Below are 17,635 nucleotides of genomic sequence, written 5' to 3' on the forward strand. Positions count from 1 at the left end.
ACCCATGAGCTCTGACTCCCAAGCCTGTGCTCTTTCTACTGAGCCATGCTGCTTCTCTAGCTGCCCTGATAGTGTTCAGGGCAGTCTGACAATGACTGGTGGGTGGGGAGGGGGATGAAGTCCTGGCTTAAACAGATAGGGTGTGGTAGAGCCACAACATGTGCTGAGAGGGGTTTTCCCTCAGGAGGGGCATTACTTGCTTCTCCTTCCCCATTCCTTCTCTCCCAATTATTTTTGGTTCTCTCCCCTCACCCTTCATCTTTTAGGAGGCAGAAAATCAAGTCACAAACACTGCCCACAGATTAGAGGGATCAGGAAAGACCATAAACCGATGGAAATAAGAAACAGGAAAAAAAAGCCTATTTTTTTTTTAGCTCCATCAGGGAAGGGCCCCGCGAGATCTTTCACACTGATCCATATGGGCCCCGACAGAGTGAATGCGATAATGAGGGAGGAAATTCAATTTGCTAAAGATTAAAAAAGGAAGGAGGGAAAAGTGAAAGCCACCCAAGAATAAGAGGTGAAGAGGAGTTGGAATAAGGATGGATATGAGAACACAGGCATCAAAGAGAAGGAGCCAAGCACTAATGAATTGGGGGGAAAAAAGCTTCATTCAGAAAGGCCACTTTATTGACCAAGTTAAAATAAGTTCTCCACAGCCCTCCTTCCACCTCGGTGGTGTCACTGGGCAGCTGAAACTTACACAGGCAGACCCCTCTCTGTTCTGTCGTGTGGGCCACGATGGCCGCTGGCCCCCGGGGCGGCCAGGGTAGGAGATCACATCCTCTTCTTAAAGTGCAGCCAAAAGAAAAACACCATGGCAGCTCACGAAGAATCGTTCACAGCACTTTAACGATCCAAAATGGTTCCTGTAGGTCTTTGTGCTTCTGTTTCTCAGCATCGTACAAAATACAGAACTAGGAAAAACCAGCTGTGCTGATCACTGAAGGACACCCTTTTTAGGAGGGAGGGGCCTCCACATTCTTTTATTGCAGTAAAACCTCTAAAAGGTAGAGCTGTACAAAAAAAAATCCTAAATCATTTTATTTTAAGAAGAGCAGCCACTTAACACTGCCTTCAGCTCATTTAAATTTTCTCTCAAAAATACATTCCTAAATATACAAACTATACAATCTTGTTGTTTTAATGCTGGTTTTATAATAATGGTAGAATTGAAAACTAAAAATCTTTTATCTTAAAACCTTACAAGAGCTCTAATGTACATATGACTTGGTACCTTCATTACACCATATAAATAACTTTAGCCACACCAAACTCTTCATGTCAAGGCCAGTAGGACAAAAAAAATACTTTTATGGCGATTAGACATCATCTGCTGAAAGGGTGGGGATGTTGATCCGGGGCCGAGTGAAAAATGCCATCTTCTCTCTGGAAAAGACCACAGTGCCTTGGATTAGTTCAGGGATCCCTGGCCCCACCTCAGGTGAGCAGAGTCAAGTCAAACCGCTCAAGAACCAAGGCAACAGCCCTGGATTTCCAGCATATTCTGGCTCTCTCCACCTGACACCGGTGGCCCATAAGTGACGGTCATTAAGCCTCGTCCACCTTTGCTCTATCCTCCCAAACTATATTTATTACAAAGCCTCTTCAGCCAATTCCCTCTAATTACTGGGTGAGAAGAATGTAACGATACAGGCCCGGGCAGATGGCACATTCATTAAAGGAGGCAGTCTGACAAATTAGGTAGAATTGTGCCGAGATCCGATAAGGCAGCCATGGGTAAGAGCGTGGGAGGGCTCTTACATCACGGGGGAAGACTTGGGAGCAAGCGATCACTCAACTGTTCCAGACAGCCAGTGCTAGGCAGGTGGCCACAGAAATGGGAGCCATTTCCCCATTCAATTTCTCCCCACTACTGAGTCACCCATGCACTCGAGTCCTCATCCCCTAATTACTTAGGTATTACTCACCGGACCCTCCTGCATTTTTGTTCATATCTTTATACCCTGCTGCTCCCCCTACCTTTATTTTCCGGTCTGTCTCTCCCACTAAATTGTAAATTCCTCGAGGGCAGAGATCATATCTACTTACTCTACTGTCCTCTCCCGAGCACTTAATTCAGTGTTCTGTACACAGTAAACGCTCAATAAATACCACTGATTGAAAGGGAGAGAGGGGGACAAACTTACATACACAGAGGATGAAATGAGAGACCAAAGGGGAAGGATTCAATTTCACCCACCTGAATGACTGCACTTCTGGGGGCTCCTTACAGCTCTGACCCCGTAATCGTTGGACATCCTTGGCCGCAGCTCTCATCATCTTATCTGCCCGGAGCTCGCACTTGTGCTCTGCCCGCTCGGCCTGTGGGGCAAAGCCATCCCGGGCTCTGAGTTCACTCAGACCCACAGTCTGTTAATTTAGCTCAATCAATGGAAAGAGATCTCATTTTAACATGGAAGATACAATCCACCTAGGTAATAATAATAATAATGATGGTATTTGTTAAGCACTTAATATGTGCCAAGCACTATTCTAAGCGCTGGGGTAGATAGTAATCAGGTGTCCCATGTGGGGCTCACAGTCTTACTCCATTTTACAGATGAGGTAACTGAGGCACAGAGAAGTTAAGTGACTTGCCCAAAGTCACAAAGCTGATAAGTGGTGGAGCCAACATTAGAGCCCATGACCTCTGACTCCTAACCCCAGGCTCTTTCCATTAAGCCATGCTGCTTCTTTAGCCAGATTCAACAAGGTAAAGAGGTGGGGCTAAAACCTCTGCATTGCGAGGGAGATTTTCTGTTGCATTTAAACTCAGTTTATCCTATGGACAGAGCAGGATTCTTCCAAGTAGGTGAAACAGCATGGCCTAGTGGATACAGCAAGGCCTGGCAATTAGGTTTTAATCCAAGCTCTACCACTTGCCTGCTGTGTGACCTTGGGCAAGTTGCCTAACTGTGCCCCAGTGACCTCATCTGTAAAATGGGCATTAAGACTGTGAGCCCTATGTGGGAGTCCAACCTGATTAGCTTGTATCTACCCCAGCACTTGGTACAGTACCCGGCACATAGTGATTGCTTATATGCCATAAAAAAGAGTTGTTAATCCAGATGATTGTGTATCTCTTGAAGGACATGCCAATTTGGAGAAACTGGATTCACAGAGACTAATTATTTGGCAATTAAGTTCTGCAGGATGCAACACCTTTCCTGATGAATACCTGCAGCACCCTGGGGAAGTGGAAGGGAAGGTGGATTTGTAAGTCCTCAGTGGCTCTGGATCTTGCAATATCTAGGGTTTTCCTCTTGCACGGTTTGGTGTCACGTTTCCCGGAGTTAGATACCAGGGTGCTGAATGGGGATCACTACCCTGGAAATGCGATCATCAGCCTCAGCGATGGCACTCACAGACTGTTTCCCATAACTGAAATATGGGCTCTGTCAAACTCGGGAAGATCGAGGTGCACTCTGGAGGCAACCGCAAAATAATCTCGAGAGTTTTTATGTCCCTTTCCTTGGGCCTGTGCGGAAAGCCTCAAATCCTCTACCCTTTTCACAAATTAGATCCCGATAAGACCAAGTTGATCCGCCGCCCGGTGCTGCCCTCAAGCTGGCCAGGCGACCTGACGCGGTGGGCAATGGAGCCAGCCACGTCCCCAGCCCGCAGGAGGTCTCGGCTCTGAGGCGAGGCTTCCCTCCCACCTCCCGTCCCAAGTTGGGTCCAGCAGACGGAGCCTTTCCCTACGCTCACCCGTTTCTCCACCATCCTGAGCAGAAGCCGGAACCGCTCGTCCTCCCTCACCCACCGAGGCAGCTCCTTCTCCCCGTGGCTTTTTGCCTGTTCAAGTTGTTCCTTCAGCTCCTTCAATGCTGAGATCTCCTGCGTCAGCTGGCTGTGCCAGGTCCGGGAAGCCTGCAGATCCAGTTCCAGATCCAGCGAGGTTCGGATGGGGCGCTCTGCTCCAAAGGATTTGACGGATGACGGCTGGAAGGATGGAGGTGGAATGAGAAGCAGGTCTGCGGGAAGCCGGGTGCACTACATTCTGCTTATCGGTTATATGCCCATTCCTCATGTATTTTGAAGATCCTCAAGCCACAACTACTCTACTACTACCTGCTACATTAACTCAGCAAAGATGATGGCTGGTTATCAGGAACTCCTATTTGGACAACAGGAATTTTAGACTCAAGTTCATTGTGGGCAGGGAATGCTACTGTTTACTGTTGTATTGTACTCTCCCAAGTGCTAAGTATACACACAGTAAGTGCTCAATAAGTACAACTGAATGGATGAATGAATTCGATACCGACATGTTGCTCTCCTCAAAGAGGGAGCTGGGGTGAGAACTGGATTTGATCTCAGACCATATTTGTCACTGGGCTCCCCATCTTCCTTTTCCACAACCTCCTCAGGTCCTCCTTCCTTCCCCCACCCCGTCACCCAGCCATCCCCTGACCTTGCCAAAAAACAGGGCCTCAGACTTCTTTCCTTAACTCGTCTTGGAAGACAGATGGGCAGAGTCTGAAAGGAGCCTCTTCAAGGCATGAGGCAGCAGCTCCTCAGAAGACAGAGCCAAGAATGACTTTCTTTTTTGGTTGGCTTTTGCATGGCCAATTTTTACAGATTTACTTGACAGGCTGCCCACTCCGGTCCCCAGAGCATAGTTAAGGGTACTGGCATTCTCTCTGCCGGGATGCTGACTGGGCAGCCTGGATACTGACTGGGCTCATCCTTATCCTGGAAATCCAATCACCAACCTAGGAAATCAGAAATGAATGCTCACCGGCAAGTACTAGGGAAGAATCCCCAACCCTGGAGCCTTGCCTGCTGTGTCCCAAGCCTACGTCAACCACTAGTCTCGCCTTGAGAGGGGAATCTCTGCCTTGAGGTTCTCAGGATCTTTCACATTTCTTCCACTTTCTTCTCTGTCAGGTTGCCCAGGGGAAGAGCACTCTGGATTTACCCCAGTTTGGTAAACATGTAATCGGCAGAGGTCAGCTCCCCATGGAAGGTCAGGGCTGGCCCTGAGTGTGCGAGAGAGTTCTCTCTCATCTCATGCACATTCACACAGCACACGGTCTGGATTACTTCCCCACACCTCTCCGTTCTTTTTCTGGAATGGAACTGCGTTGACAAGGGAACAACGGGCCAGCTTCTGGATACTCAATTTCCAGCTGGTTCTAGAAGAATGCTTTCAGACTCTGTTCAATCAATCAATCGTATTTATTGAGTGCTTACTGTGTGCAGAGCACTGTACTACGCACTTGGGAAGTACAAGTTGGCAACATATAGAGACAGTCCCTACCCAACAGTGGGCTCACAGTCTAGAAGGGGGAGACAGAGAACAAAACCAAACATATTAACAAAATAAAATAAATACAGTAGATAAGTACAAGTAAAATAAATAGAGTAATAAATATGTACAAACATATATACATATATACAGGTGCTGTGGGGAAGGGAAGGAGGTAAGACGGGAGGGATGGAGAGGGGGACGAGGGGGAGAGGAAGGAGGGGGCTCAGTCTGGGAAGGCCTCCTGGAGGAGGTGAGCTCTCAGTAGGGCCTTGAAGAGAGGAAGAGAGCTAGATTGGTGGATGGGCAGAGGGAGGGCATTCCAGGCCAGAGGGATGACGTGGGCCGGGGGTCGATGGCGGGACAGGCGAGAACGAGGCACGGTGAGGAGATTAGCGGCGGAGGAGCGGAGGGTGCGGGGTGGGCTGTAGAAGGAGAGAAGGGAGGTGAGGTAGGAGGGGGCGAGGTGATGGAGAGCCTTGAAGCCCAGGGTGAGGAGTTTCTGCCTGATGCGTAGGTTGATTGGTAGCCACTGGAGATTTTTGAGGAGGGGAATAACATGCCCAGAGCATTTCTGGACAAAGACAATCTGGGCAGCGGCGTGAAATATGGATTGAAGTGGGGTGAGACAAGAGGATGGGAGACCAGAGAGGAGGCTAATACAGTAGTCCAGACGGGATAGGATGAGAGCTTGAACGAGCACGGTAGCGGTTTGGATGGAGAGGAAAGGGCGGATCTTGGCAATGTTGCGGAGTTGAGACCGGCAGGTTTTGGTGACGGCTTGGATGTGAGGGGTGAATGAGAGAGCGGAGTCGAGGATGACACCAAGGTTGCGGGCTTGTGAGACGGGAAGGATGGTAGTGCCGTCAACAGTGATGGGAAAGTCAGGGAGAGGGCAGGGCTTGGGAGGGAAGACAAGGAGTTCAGTCTTGGACATGTTGAGTTTTAGGTGGCGGGCAGACATCCAGATGGAGATGTCCTGAAGGCAGGAGGAGATGCGAGCCTGGAGGGAGGGGGAGAGAGCAGGGGAAGAGATGTAGATCTGGATGTCATCAGCGTAGACATGATAGTTGAAGCCATGGGAGCGAATGAGGTCACCAAGTGAGTGAGTGTAGATCGAGAACAGAAGGGGACCAAGAACTGAACCTTGGGGAACCCCCACAGTAAGGGGATGGGAGGGGAGGAGGAGCCTGCAAAAGAGACTGAGAATGAATGACCGGAGAGACAAGAGGAGAACCAGGAGAGGATGGAGTCTGTGAAGCCAAGGTTGGATAGCGTGTTGAGGAGAAGGGGGTGGTCCACAGTGTTGAAGGCAGCTGAGAGGTCGAGGAGGATTAGGATAGAGTATGAGCTGTTGGATTTGGTAAGCAGGAGGTCATTGGTGACCTTTGAGAGGGCAGTTTCCGTGGAATGTAGGGGACGGAAGCCAGACTGGAGGGGGTCGAGGAGAGAGTTGGTGTTGAGGAATTCGAGGCAGCACATGTAGACAACTCATTCAAGGAGTTTGGAAAGGAATGGTAGGAGGGATATGGGGTGATAACTAGAAGGTGAGGTGGGGTCAAGAGAGGGTGTTTTTAGGATGGGAGAGACATGGGCATGTTTGAAGGCAGAGGGGAAGGAACCAGTGGAGAGTGAGCGGGTGAAGATGGAAGTTAAGGAGGGGAGAAGGGATGTAGCGAGAGATCTCATGAGATGAGAGGGAATGGGGTCAGAAGCACAGGTGGCCGGAGTAGTACCTGAGAGGAGGGAGGAGAGCTCCTCTGAGGATATTGCTGGGAAGGATGGGAGAGTAGCAGAGAGTGTTGAGAGCTGGGGAGTTGGAGAAGGCGGGGGGAGTGACTTTGGGGAGGTCGGACCTGATGGATTTAATTTTATTAATGAAGTAGGAGGCCAGATCATTGGGGGTGAGGGAAGGAGGAGGGGGAGGAACTGGGGGCCTGAGAAGGGAGTTGAATGTACGGAAGAGCTGACAGGGATGATGGAAATGGGTGTCAATAAGGGAGGAGAAATAGTTTTGTCTGGCAGAGGAGTGGGCTGAGTTAAGGCAGGAAAGGATAAACTTGAAGTGAACGAGGTTGGCATGGTGTTTAGACTTTCTCTCTTTCTCTGTTGCCCTTCTAAGAGGCTCTCACAAACCCCCAACTCCTTGTTTCAGCAGAAGACAGTACGAAGCCCTTTTTGACAGTGACAGCTTTTCCTCAGGCAGGCAAAATCAAGCAATGCAAACTCCATCTATGTCAACAGCTTCCTGTCCGATACAGGAACTAAACCCCAAATTCCAGGCTGCAGATCTGGAACTAGAGTGTTTGAAGGACCAGGGGTCTGGGTGGTTTTTTTCCAGAGAAATTGTATTTTCAATCAATCAACCGTATATATTGAGGGTTTACTGTGTGCAGGGCACTATACTAAGCTTCTGGGAGAGTACAATACAAAAGAGTTGGTAGACATGATCCCTGACTAATTTTTCATGTTTAAAAATCACCCTGTTTATCTTTCCGTATGTTTGCTTCAGCCCTTAGAGTCTAAACTTCCTCAAGGATGGGTATTGATCTAACTTTCTTTATTCATAGCCTCCCAAGCCACTAGAACACTGATTATGTATTTAGTTAGTGCTTTATCTGTCCAGAGCAAAAATCAACATGCAGTTTTTCCCCAAAGAGATGGCCAATTCACTACCAAACATAAGGGTTTCCTGGAAATTGAGCGAATGGTCAGAAATCAAACAACTACGTGTAAATTCTAAAACAACCCCAAACTACAAAACAAAATAAAGAAACCCAAAACAATTGTTATCCATCTACTACTCAATCTTCAGAGAAATCAATTCTTGCTGATCATCAATCATTCGCTACTTTTGCTTGCCTCTTCTCTCCTTGATCCTGACAGGGATTTTAATTCTCTAGCTCAATTCCCATTCCTCTTCTCCCCCACTGCCATCCCTTGAGGGATTCCTGCTCCTCTTGCCCCTCACCCTTTGGAGATTCCCAGGCCTTTCCCCTATTACTTTTTTTATTTCTCCTCTCCTTTACTTCTCTCCTCCATAGCCAGATTTTGTGTGTGTGTGTGTGTGTGTGTGTGTGTGTGTGTGTGTGTGTGTGTGTGTGTGTGTGAGCGCACGCGCGCACACGCACTGGGGTGGGGAGGTGTAGAGAGGATGGAGCGAGTGTATTCACAGCTCCACAGGGGCTGGGTACTTCCTCTTCAGCTTTTAGGGTAGAGAGGGATAGCTCACCCCAGAAAGCTGTCAGGTTCTCCCATGCCTTCAAGGGAAAGCAGAAAGAGGGGTGCACTGTCTGCTAGTTGAAGAGACCCCCAGCTGGGCTTTGGGGCTGGGCTGGGGGCTTTTCTCTCAGTCCTGGACTTCCCAGAAAGCTTGTCAGAAGGACTGGGGCAGAGGAGTTGCTGGCTTGGGGCAGTGGTAGGGTCATTCAACCAGCCATCATGTACTCCTGGGTAAGCCTGTCTTGCTCTTCCAACGCTAACCCAGGTGACAGTGGTCCCAGCTCGGCTGGTTGAGGCTGGAGCTGCTGCAGCTGTTGTTGCCTGGCTTCTGTCAAGGTGTGACAATCAGTGACTCAAGGACAGTACCCAATCCTTTCCCCCCTTTTTGCTCCCTTCAATTCCTTCCCCTGCTCAACTCTTTCCAACCCGCTCCTTCATTCTTCCTCCCTCCTTGCCCCTTTTCCCTGTAATATCCCCCTTTGTTTTTTCCTCTTCTTTCCCTCTTGATATTGTCCACTCTATCTTCAACTCCTTTCCCCACCTCTCTCCCCAATCCACCTAGTTCCTCACTTTCCCTCTTCTCCCTACAAAGCCACCCCATTTAAATGCCCCGGGATTTCCAAAGTTTTAAGGTGGCCCTATTCTTTCCCTTATCTCACAATTGGGATCGTGAGATCATCTATTGGCAGAGCAGGGCTTACCACTCACAGCCTCCTTATTTTTGAATATTTACTTAAGTATGGCGCCTCCTAAACATTAACATACAAAGTCCATAGCAGAACCACTTTTCTTCCTTCCCTCTATAACAGTTGTGGTATTTGTTAAGTATTTACTATGTGTAATCATAGTACTAAATGTAAATCATTGCACTAGATTCAAGATAATCATGTGGAACACAATCCCTACCCCACACAGTCTAAGTGGAAGGGAGAACGGGTTTGGAATCCCCCATCTTACAGGTGAGGAAATTGAGCAGTTAAGTGACTTGCTCGTGGTCGCAGAGCAAATGTGTGGAGCTAGTATTATCACCGAGGTCCTTTGACTCCCAGACTCATGTTCTTTCCACTAGGCCACACTCCTCCTCCTCTCTCCCTTCCATCCAAAAGTAGAGTAAATGGTGGGCTGGCTCTTCATTCTTTCCTCCAGGACTTACCAGGGACTTGGCCTTTAAATAAGTTAATTCATTCATTGTCTCATACAGGATTACACTTGTTCAATGATTGGAAAATAATTACTTTGATTTATATGACTGGTATCATCAAGCCCATTTTCAATAAAGTATACAATAATACAAATAAAGTATACAAATAACAGAGAGGCAGAGTGGAAAACATGGGAATGGAATTCTTACCCGCTTCATCCTGACACTCCGCCTCTCGAGGGAGTTTCTTATAAAAGGTGGTTTTCTGGACAGAGTCGAGCTGTCGCTGTCGCTCCGATTCAACTGAAAAGAGATGAGCCAACCAGAAATGAGCAGGCCGACAATCTAACTGTAGCAGCCTGACTATGGGACTGCCCTCGGCCTGGGACTTGGACCCGGAAGCTCTTGTACCTCCTTACTAGCCCTGCCCAAGCACAAGACAATGTCCCTTGGCACATTCCTCTTCTTGAGTCTATTTTTTATGCTATGTGTTAAGTGCTTACTACGTACCAGGTACTGTACTAAGCACTGGGGTAGATACGAGTTAGTTGGGCTGATACAGCGTAGGGCTCACCGTCTTAAGCCCTGTTTTTCAGATAAGGGAACTGATGCTCAGAAAAGAAGTGATTTGCCCAGTCACACAGCAGACCAGTGGTCTAACTGAAATTAGCACGCAAGTCCTCTGACTCCAAGGCCCATGGTCTTTCCATTAGGCCATGCTGTTGTCCATTCTAATCTAAGTATCACTCCAGCACTAACCTAGGGAGAGTGAAGCCTGGTGGGGAAGGGCAAAGTGACCGGATCCATTTCATCACAATTGGATCATCCAAACTGAGCCTAAGGATCTGAAGGGAAATCATTTAATGCCTCCACTTCCTCTCCTTAAAATGGAGGCATGGCCCCAGCCTGCTTGCTATTCCTAAACCTGGAAATAGATCAATTTCTATAACCTCCCACTTGGCTCTCTACCCCATATTCATTCCCTTCTAAAATCTCCACCTTCAGGCCCAGGTCTCTTTGGAGATCTAATATGGGGTGACTACAATATTACTGCATATTGTCCTCTTCCAAGTGCACAGTGCTCTACACACTGTAAGAACTCAAATATGACTGACCGGCTTTTTAGGCAGCCATGTCCACTCCGCTGAGATGCTGGACAAGCTCTTTTGGGTGGCCATGCTGTTCTCAGAAACCGTGGTGAGTCTCCCACAGCCCCCACCAATGGCTGTCAGGGATGGATTGGTTAGGGGGAGGGAGAGGCACTCTACCTCCTCGACCACACATTCTGAGAGGCCTCAGGGTTAGGTTTGCTATCAAACCTGGAGGCAAGACATCACTTTAGTCCATTAGCCGGCCAACGATTCCAGGAACGACCCTGGCTTTCTCCTATTCCAAGTTATGGCGGAAACCACGTAGAAAGCCCGGAGAAGGTTATTTCTGCCATTTCCCCTGAGGCGTTTTCCCAACCTTGGCTTACCCGGCACACATACTGGCTCTGTGGGCCTGGGGAGAAGGTCTTGGAGCGGATGATTGTGCTCCCTCTGACAAATGGAGCTGCGGGTGCAGCGGTGAGCCGTCTGTCCTTCGGCCGCACGACCTTGGGAGAGGGCACCAGGCTCTCCGTATTGGTCTCTTTGTCCACCTGATAGAGAAGAAGCCACTCACTCAGCCAAAGGCCACGGAGCTCCTGCTCCCTCCCCAGACCATGGTGGGAAAGAGGCTTCTGGTTCCCCTTCCAACCTCACATCCCCACTCTAATATGGACTGGTGATTTCTTCTTCACTCAGTGAAGACTCTATAGCAACTTGGCCTCTTCTTTGCATGTAAATCACCCTCTACATGGAGCATGGGACAGTCAGACGCCTTAAGTGACGTCTCACAGCCCAGATCATGAGGGGGTTGAGGTGGTCAGAAACTTCTCAGAGTTCCTGTTTCTCCTGAGGTATATGCAGACGTATGGATAGAGCTGAGTGGCAGCAACGTGCCAGGACCTGGAGGCAAGGTCTGAGGCTCCAATGTGCAACTCCCTGTGGCCAGTCCCTGCCTAAGCTTAACTAAAATGCTGCTATGAGATCTGCTCCCTTTGTGGAGAAGAGAAGAGCTGGGGTTAGTAGGCTGATTTTGTTCATCTCTATTTCTTATTACTGTCCAGACTAAAGGTGCAATTGCAAAAACAGGAGTAGAGGAGGAAGAGCCTTACTCTCCAAATGAAGGAAGTGAGGTAGGTGATTGTGCCCTCTGCAGTCTGTCTCCGGGTGAAGAGGCTTAATCCCCAACCCCTAATGATATTAGCCACTGCCATTTTGCTCTCTTCCTCCCCCTGAAGAAAGTTACAGGTGCATTATGAGGAACAATTCATAACTCCGGGGAAATGCTGGGAGGGGATGGGGGAAAACAATACAAATAGGGAGATTGTGTCAGGGGAAGAAAGACTTTTCGTATGCCCAGTTACCTTATCTCCTCTCCCTACCTTTAGTGCTGGATAATCTTCTGTTCCAGGTGAGGTTTGGTCAATGAAAACTTCCCCCTCTTCCTCCTCCTCCTCTTCCTCCTCCTCAGCTGCTGCTTCATTCTCACTGCCACCATTGGGCTCCTCCTCATCTCGCCTATCAAACCAATCATACTTATTGAGTGCTTACTGTACGCAGAGCACTGTACTAAGTGCTTAGGAAAGTACAATACAACAGAGTTGGTAGATACGTTCCCTGCCCACAAGGTGCTTACAGTCTAGAGCAGAAAGGTCCTGTGTAACTAGTCACCAAACTAATTCCTCACCCAGCTGGACTTATCTACTGCCCCTTGGCTGTCGCCCTGAGCTTCCCCAACATCTGTGCTCCCCGAGGGGCGATCCAAGTCCTGAGACGGCCCTCTCCTCCCCAAGGATCATCTCTGTGGAGAAACCCCCAATCTGCAGCAGCACAAGGTGGGCAGAAGCCACTATAATACAGAGCACTGCACCCAGGGGTGCCCAGCAAATACCATTACCACCACATTTCTAACAGGATTGTTTGCACAATGCTGTGAGGTGCCCAGGATGGTAAAATGTAGTTGCTTTTTTCCACTGTTTAATTGTATCTGTTTTTTTCTTATTTTGATTCCATTTAAATTGTTGATCTTTGTGTTTGTCCTCTTTCCTTTCTATTCCTGAACTTTCAGATTATGAACACCCCATGGGCCAAGGCCTGGTTCTAACGCAGTATTTGTGTATGCTGCCCAGTGTTTAATACAGGGATTTGCACATTTTAAACACTTTATACATGTTCCTGACTACTGGTTAGAGGCCCAAGGGAAAAAGAAGCTCGGATTTCCTGAGCCACTGACAATGGGGCACAAAGAAGTATGCTGGGGAAGGGCAGCAGGGAGCCTTTAAAGCAAGGTCTCCAGCAGAATAAGTAGCAGAGGCTAATTCTACAGTTCCTTTAAGGTTGCACAGCATTTCTCTGAACACGAAAAGGAGCCCAAGGTGGGCTTGATACAGAAAAGTTCTACAAACATCTGGAATTTGGCCCAAGATACTGCTCCTTGGCCAGGACTTCCTAAGACATTTCCCGTTTTCATCAAATGTCAGGGGTTTGCCAAAAATATAGACTTTCTCTTTTCCACCTCAGTGGAAGGCCAAAGTGAAAGGAAGGGTTTCCACTGAAGCAAGGGAGATTTAGATTAGACAGAAGGAGGAAATTCCCAGAGTCTTGGTCCTAGGAGATCTCACAGAATACCGGAGACTCAGCCTTTTATATAGTTTGGGCTGGCAGTCATCATCATCATCATCATCAATCGTTATTGATCGCTTACTATGTGCAGAGCACTGTACTAAGCGCTTGGGAAGTACAAATTGGCAACATATAGAGACACTCCCTACCCAACAGTGGGCTCACAGTCTAAAAGGGGGAGACAGAGAACAAAACCAAACATACTAACAAAATAAAATAAATAGAATAGATATGTGCAAGTAAAATAAATAAATAAATAGAGTAATAAATATGTACAAACATATATACATATATACAGGTGCTGTGGGGAAGGGAAGGAGGTAAGATGGGGGTGATGGAGAGGGGGACAAGGGGGAGAGGAAGGAAGGGGCTCAGTCTGGGAAGGCCTCCTGGAGGAGGTGAGCTCTCAGCAGGGCCTTGAAGGGAGGAAGAGAGCTAGCTTGGCGGATGGGCAGAGGGAGGGCATTCCAGGCCCGGGGGATGACGTGGGCCGGGGCGTCGATGGCGGGACAGGCGAGAACGCGGTACGGTGAGGAGATTAGCGGCGGAGGAGCGGAGGGTGCGGGCTGGGCTGGAGAAGGAGAGAAGGGAGGTGAGGTAGGAGGGGGCGAGGTGATGGACAGCCTTGAAGCCCAGGGTGAGGAGTTTCTGCCTGATGCGCAGATTGATTGGTAGCCACTGGAGATTTTTGAGTCAGACCCATCAATCCATCAATGGTATTTATTGAGCACTTACTGTGTGCAGAGAGTTATACTAAGCACTTGGGAGGGTACAACATAACAGGGTTGGTAGACACATTCCCTGCCCACAGTGAGCTTACATTCCAGAAGGGATGGAAGATACAACCTCTAGAAGGCCTTCCCAAGCCTAGGAGCCTTTCTGGGATTATAACAGTAGGGATTCTTGAGGCAGAGAGGATTAGTTGAGAGGCTCTAAGAGTCCTAACAGCCCATATTGGAGCTGGCCAAGCTGCACAGGGTAATAATAACAATAAAAATGGCATTTATTAAGCACTTACTATGTGCAAGGCACTGTTCTAAGCGCTGGGAAGGTTACAAGGTGATCAGGTTGTCCCACGGGGGGGCTCACAGTCATCATCCCCATTTTAGAGATGAGGAAACTGAGGCCCAGAGAAGTGAAGTGACTTGCCCAAAGTCACCCAGCTGACAAGTGGCGGAGCCGGGATTTGAACCCATGACCTCTGACTCCAAAGCCCGGGCTCTTTCCACTGAGCCAAGCTAGGACCTTACCAGTCTTCTTCCATAGTTAAAGTGCTGTTCCTGGTCTCCAGGCTCTTCTCGACAGCTTCCAGCTCCACCGCTGTCTGCTCCAGAAGCACAGACACAGAGTCCTGCACACACAGGAGAATAGGGGAGGGTTAATACTTGTTCCTCCTGGATCTGAAGGCATGAACTGCCTCCTTATCTTACTTGCTCTAAACCTTGATATCAAAATGCACAAAAATCCAAAACGTTTAGATCACAGACACAGAGCAGGGGAGAGACGCAAGGACCATCCAACAGGAACACCCTCAAGTGGAGCTGCAGGATTCTCACCACAGAAACAGACCTCAAGATGACTTGCACACTGGGGCTTTGCCCAAGTCCTGCTCCCAAGTTCAGAGCCTTCGATAAAACATATTCCCAGATGAACTTATAAAAGCCCCAACCATAAATTAGCTTCTGTGTCTTTCCCAGCTCCCTTTAGGACACAAGAACAATGCCCTCGTCACAGATGCATAGTCCTCGGAACTTGGTATAAGGTGAAGTGATGGCAATTAAACACCACCAGATTAGCTCCCTTGCTTCTTCACTTCCAAACTTTTCACGTTTCCCAGCTCTCTCCCCAACAGTCTCAACTCTTCTCTGGAACAAGCGCCAACACTTGTCATAAGTAATCCCCACCATCTCCATCTGCCGCAATGAAGCCTATATTTTCTTCTCTTCTTACTGTTTTTTCAGTGCTGGGGACTCCAGAACAGATGTCTCCCTGCTGGCTTTTTCTGCTTTGTTTTTTCAAGTACTTATAGCTCAGAAGGTTGTACCAACGCGTCAACCGCTCCCCCGAACTGCAGACTTCAGCGAGGCTGATCTGGGCTCCACCCTGTTAAGAACGAGATCAGTCAAGGTCTGCACAGTCAGTCAGTCAGCCCCGATTCACACACGTACTCCAGATAGGTGACATGGTATCAATCATCACAAGAGCCACCTTACTGGCATTTGGTCTGTAGACAGCAGAATTGGTCTCCCTTGGATACGGAGCCCTGAGCTAGGAATCTTACAAAGGAAGAACCAGCCAAGATCCCAGCCCTCCAGGAGACGTAGACGGGGCAGACAGGGGCTGAACGTGGATATTCACGAAGACATAAAGCAGATGTGACAAAAGCCCAGAAAATAAAATGAGTGCTAAGAGAACAAACAATACACATGTAACAATATATTACACTAATTTACATAGTGTCAGAGCGTTTGGAGGTAGGATTCAGAGAAGATGCAGGCCAGCCTGGGCCCTCAGAGTTTATGATCTAAAGGAGTAATTTAGAGGGAGAATAAGCAATGTAAAAATAAGAAATATTTGGATCATATGGTACCATCAATTCTTGATTACATCCTTGTGGGCAGGGATTGTGTCTATCAACTCTATTATACTGTACTCTCCCAAGCACTCAGTACAGTGCTCTGCACCCAATAAGCACTCACTAAATAGCACTGATTGAGTGACTGATGGTGGGGAGGGAGAATATTCAGTTGAATAACTGAACCAGATAATCCAAGCACCTCATTTAACCTCAGATTTCAGTCATCTCCACCAAACCTTCTTACAGAGGTGCTCTTGGGAGCACAAAGAATCAGGCCAAGGCTCATCTCATTTTCTTTCCCTGCCCTACTTCAGGAGGAGGTGTCAATGAGCAGCAAAATGGCCAAAAGGAGGGAGAAGAAGGCAGAAGCAAAGACCATCAGCTCCTAGAAAACAGAGTTATCTGGGCTGAGGGCTGGAGTCACTGGCTTGTCTGTATCTCCTCTGCCATTCTCATGGCTGTACAAGAGGCAACTTCAGGAACAAGATTAGGGGGAGCCCAGGGGAAAGAAATATAAGGTGGGGTGACCAAGAAATTCTCCAAGCCCAGTCTCAGGCAGTTAGGTTTGTGGTTAAACAATTTATGGCATCCATTTCCAGTTCCCTCCCAAGGGATGGATTTCCAGACACGTACATTCCCAGGCTCCTCTTGTCCTGTTTCTGTCTCCCCTTAACTACAGGATGACATGCCATTAATTGAATAATATGTTCAGTGACTCTGAGTCCCAGAAGAAGAAAGTACAGAAAGATGCGTACAAACAAGCGTCAAATGAAATGAGTGGCTCACACTGCTGCCATGGTAACCTGAAATCACAGTATTTCAATTAGGAAGAAACAGAAAAGGCAGCCAATTAGAAAGAAAAAACTAAGGTTGATTCTTTTCTAATTTAGGAATGCCCCTGGGCCAGAAATACATTTCACTGGCAGAGACGGCATTTGGAAATCTTTCAGGCGCCGCAATCATCATCACTATCCACCCGAGTCGCACAATTCAACATCAGTTATCATCATCGATTCATACACTCATTCTGACAAAGTGTGGTGCTGGGCTGGCTACAGTCAAGGGCTGCTGCTTGCTAGGCTCCAGAGATCTCCTGGAGTCTTTCCTTGCCAACACTTCCCCTCTTTTAAATCCCATTCAGACCACTTTTTTCAGGGAGCCTCTTGAGATTAACCCAACCCATTCTCCTTCCCACAAATTTGTGATCCATTCTTGCCTCACACTCAGACTTGTCATGAGTGTGTGTGCGCACATATATTTGAGTTCAGGCTTATGTCCCCATTAGATCATTAACACAAAATCAGCGAACAGGACTACCTATAAAAAGTGTGTCTATGCCTTAAAATGATCTCCCCCAAATATTTAGAACATCACTCTGCACTCTCTGGGCTCCACAGTAGGCTTCTGCTGAATGCAGGGGGAAGGGCCAGACAGCAAAGCCCAGCCAGTCAGAACTGCTGGAGGGAGGGAAATGACACTCCACCCAACAAAAGGATCAGCTCTGAGGTTTGAAAACTCTCCTTCTCGTGTGGAAACTTCCCGTTGCTAGGAGCTGACCAGCATAAGGCCTTGGCATTCAGAGAAGTGTGACATCAGACAAGATAGAGATGCTCAGGAGAGCAGTCCCAACCCCTGAAAGCAGCAGGCCCCAAGACTGGGAAGTCCCCCCACTAGATCGGATAGGATCAGGGGGTGGACGGGGAGCCTGTCTGGCCTCTGACCCTTTGACA

At 48.3% G+C, this 17,635-nt stretch overlaps 1 protein-coding gene across 1 annotated transcript in view; it reads right to left on the reverse strand.

Annotated features, from left to right (window-relative positions):
- Positions 1–608: 608 nt before the first annotated feature.
- WWC1 (WW and C2 domain containing 1) overlaps positions 609–17,635 on the reverse strand; it is a 123,713-nt gene continuing 106,686 nt past the window's right edge. The window contains exons 16-23 of the mRNA XM_038772144.1: positions 15,278–15,430; positions 14,578–14,678; positions 12,088–12,223; positions 11,095–11,259; positions 9,828–9,920; positions 3,712–3,945; positions 2,204–2,325; positions 609–1,389 (exon numbers count right to left, since the gene is read on the reverse strand). Coding sequence (XP_038628072.1) covers positions 1,323–1,389; positions 2,204–2,325; positions 3,712–3,945; positions 9,828–9,920; positions 11,095–11,259; positions 12,088–12,223; positions 14,578–14,678; positions 15,278–15,430 — 1,071 coding nt within the window. The 3' untranslated portion in view covers positions 609–1,322. The remainder of the gene's footprint in view (positions 1,390–2,203; positions 2,326–3,711; positions 3,946–9,827; positions 9,921–11,094; positions 11,260–12,087; positions 12,224–14,577; positions 14,679–15,277; positions 15,431–17,635) is intronic.

This window comes from Tachyglossus aculeatus, chromosome X1, assembly GCF_015852505.1.
Source record: "Tachyglossus aculeatus isolate mTacAcu1 chromosome X1, mTacAcu1.pri, whole genome shotgun sequence".
Classification (NCBI taxonomy): Eukaryota; Metazoa; Chordata; class Mammalia; order Monotremata; family Tachyglossidae; genus Tachyglossus; species Tachyglossus aculeatus.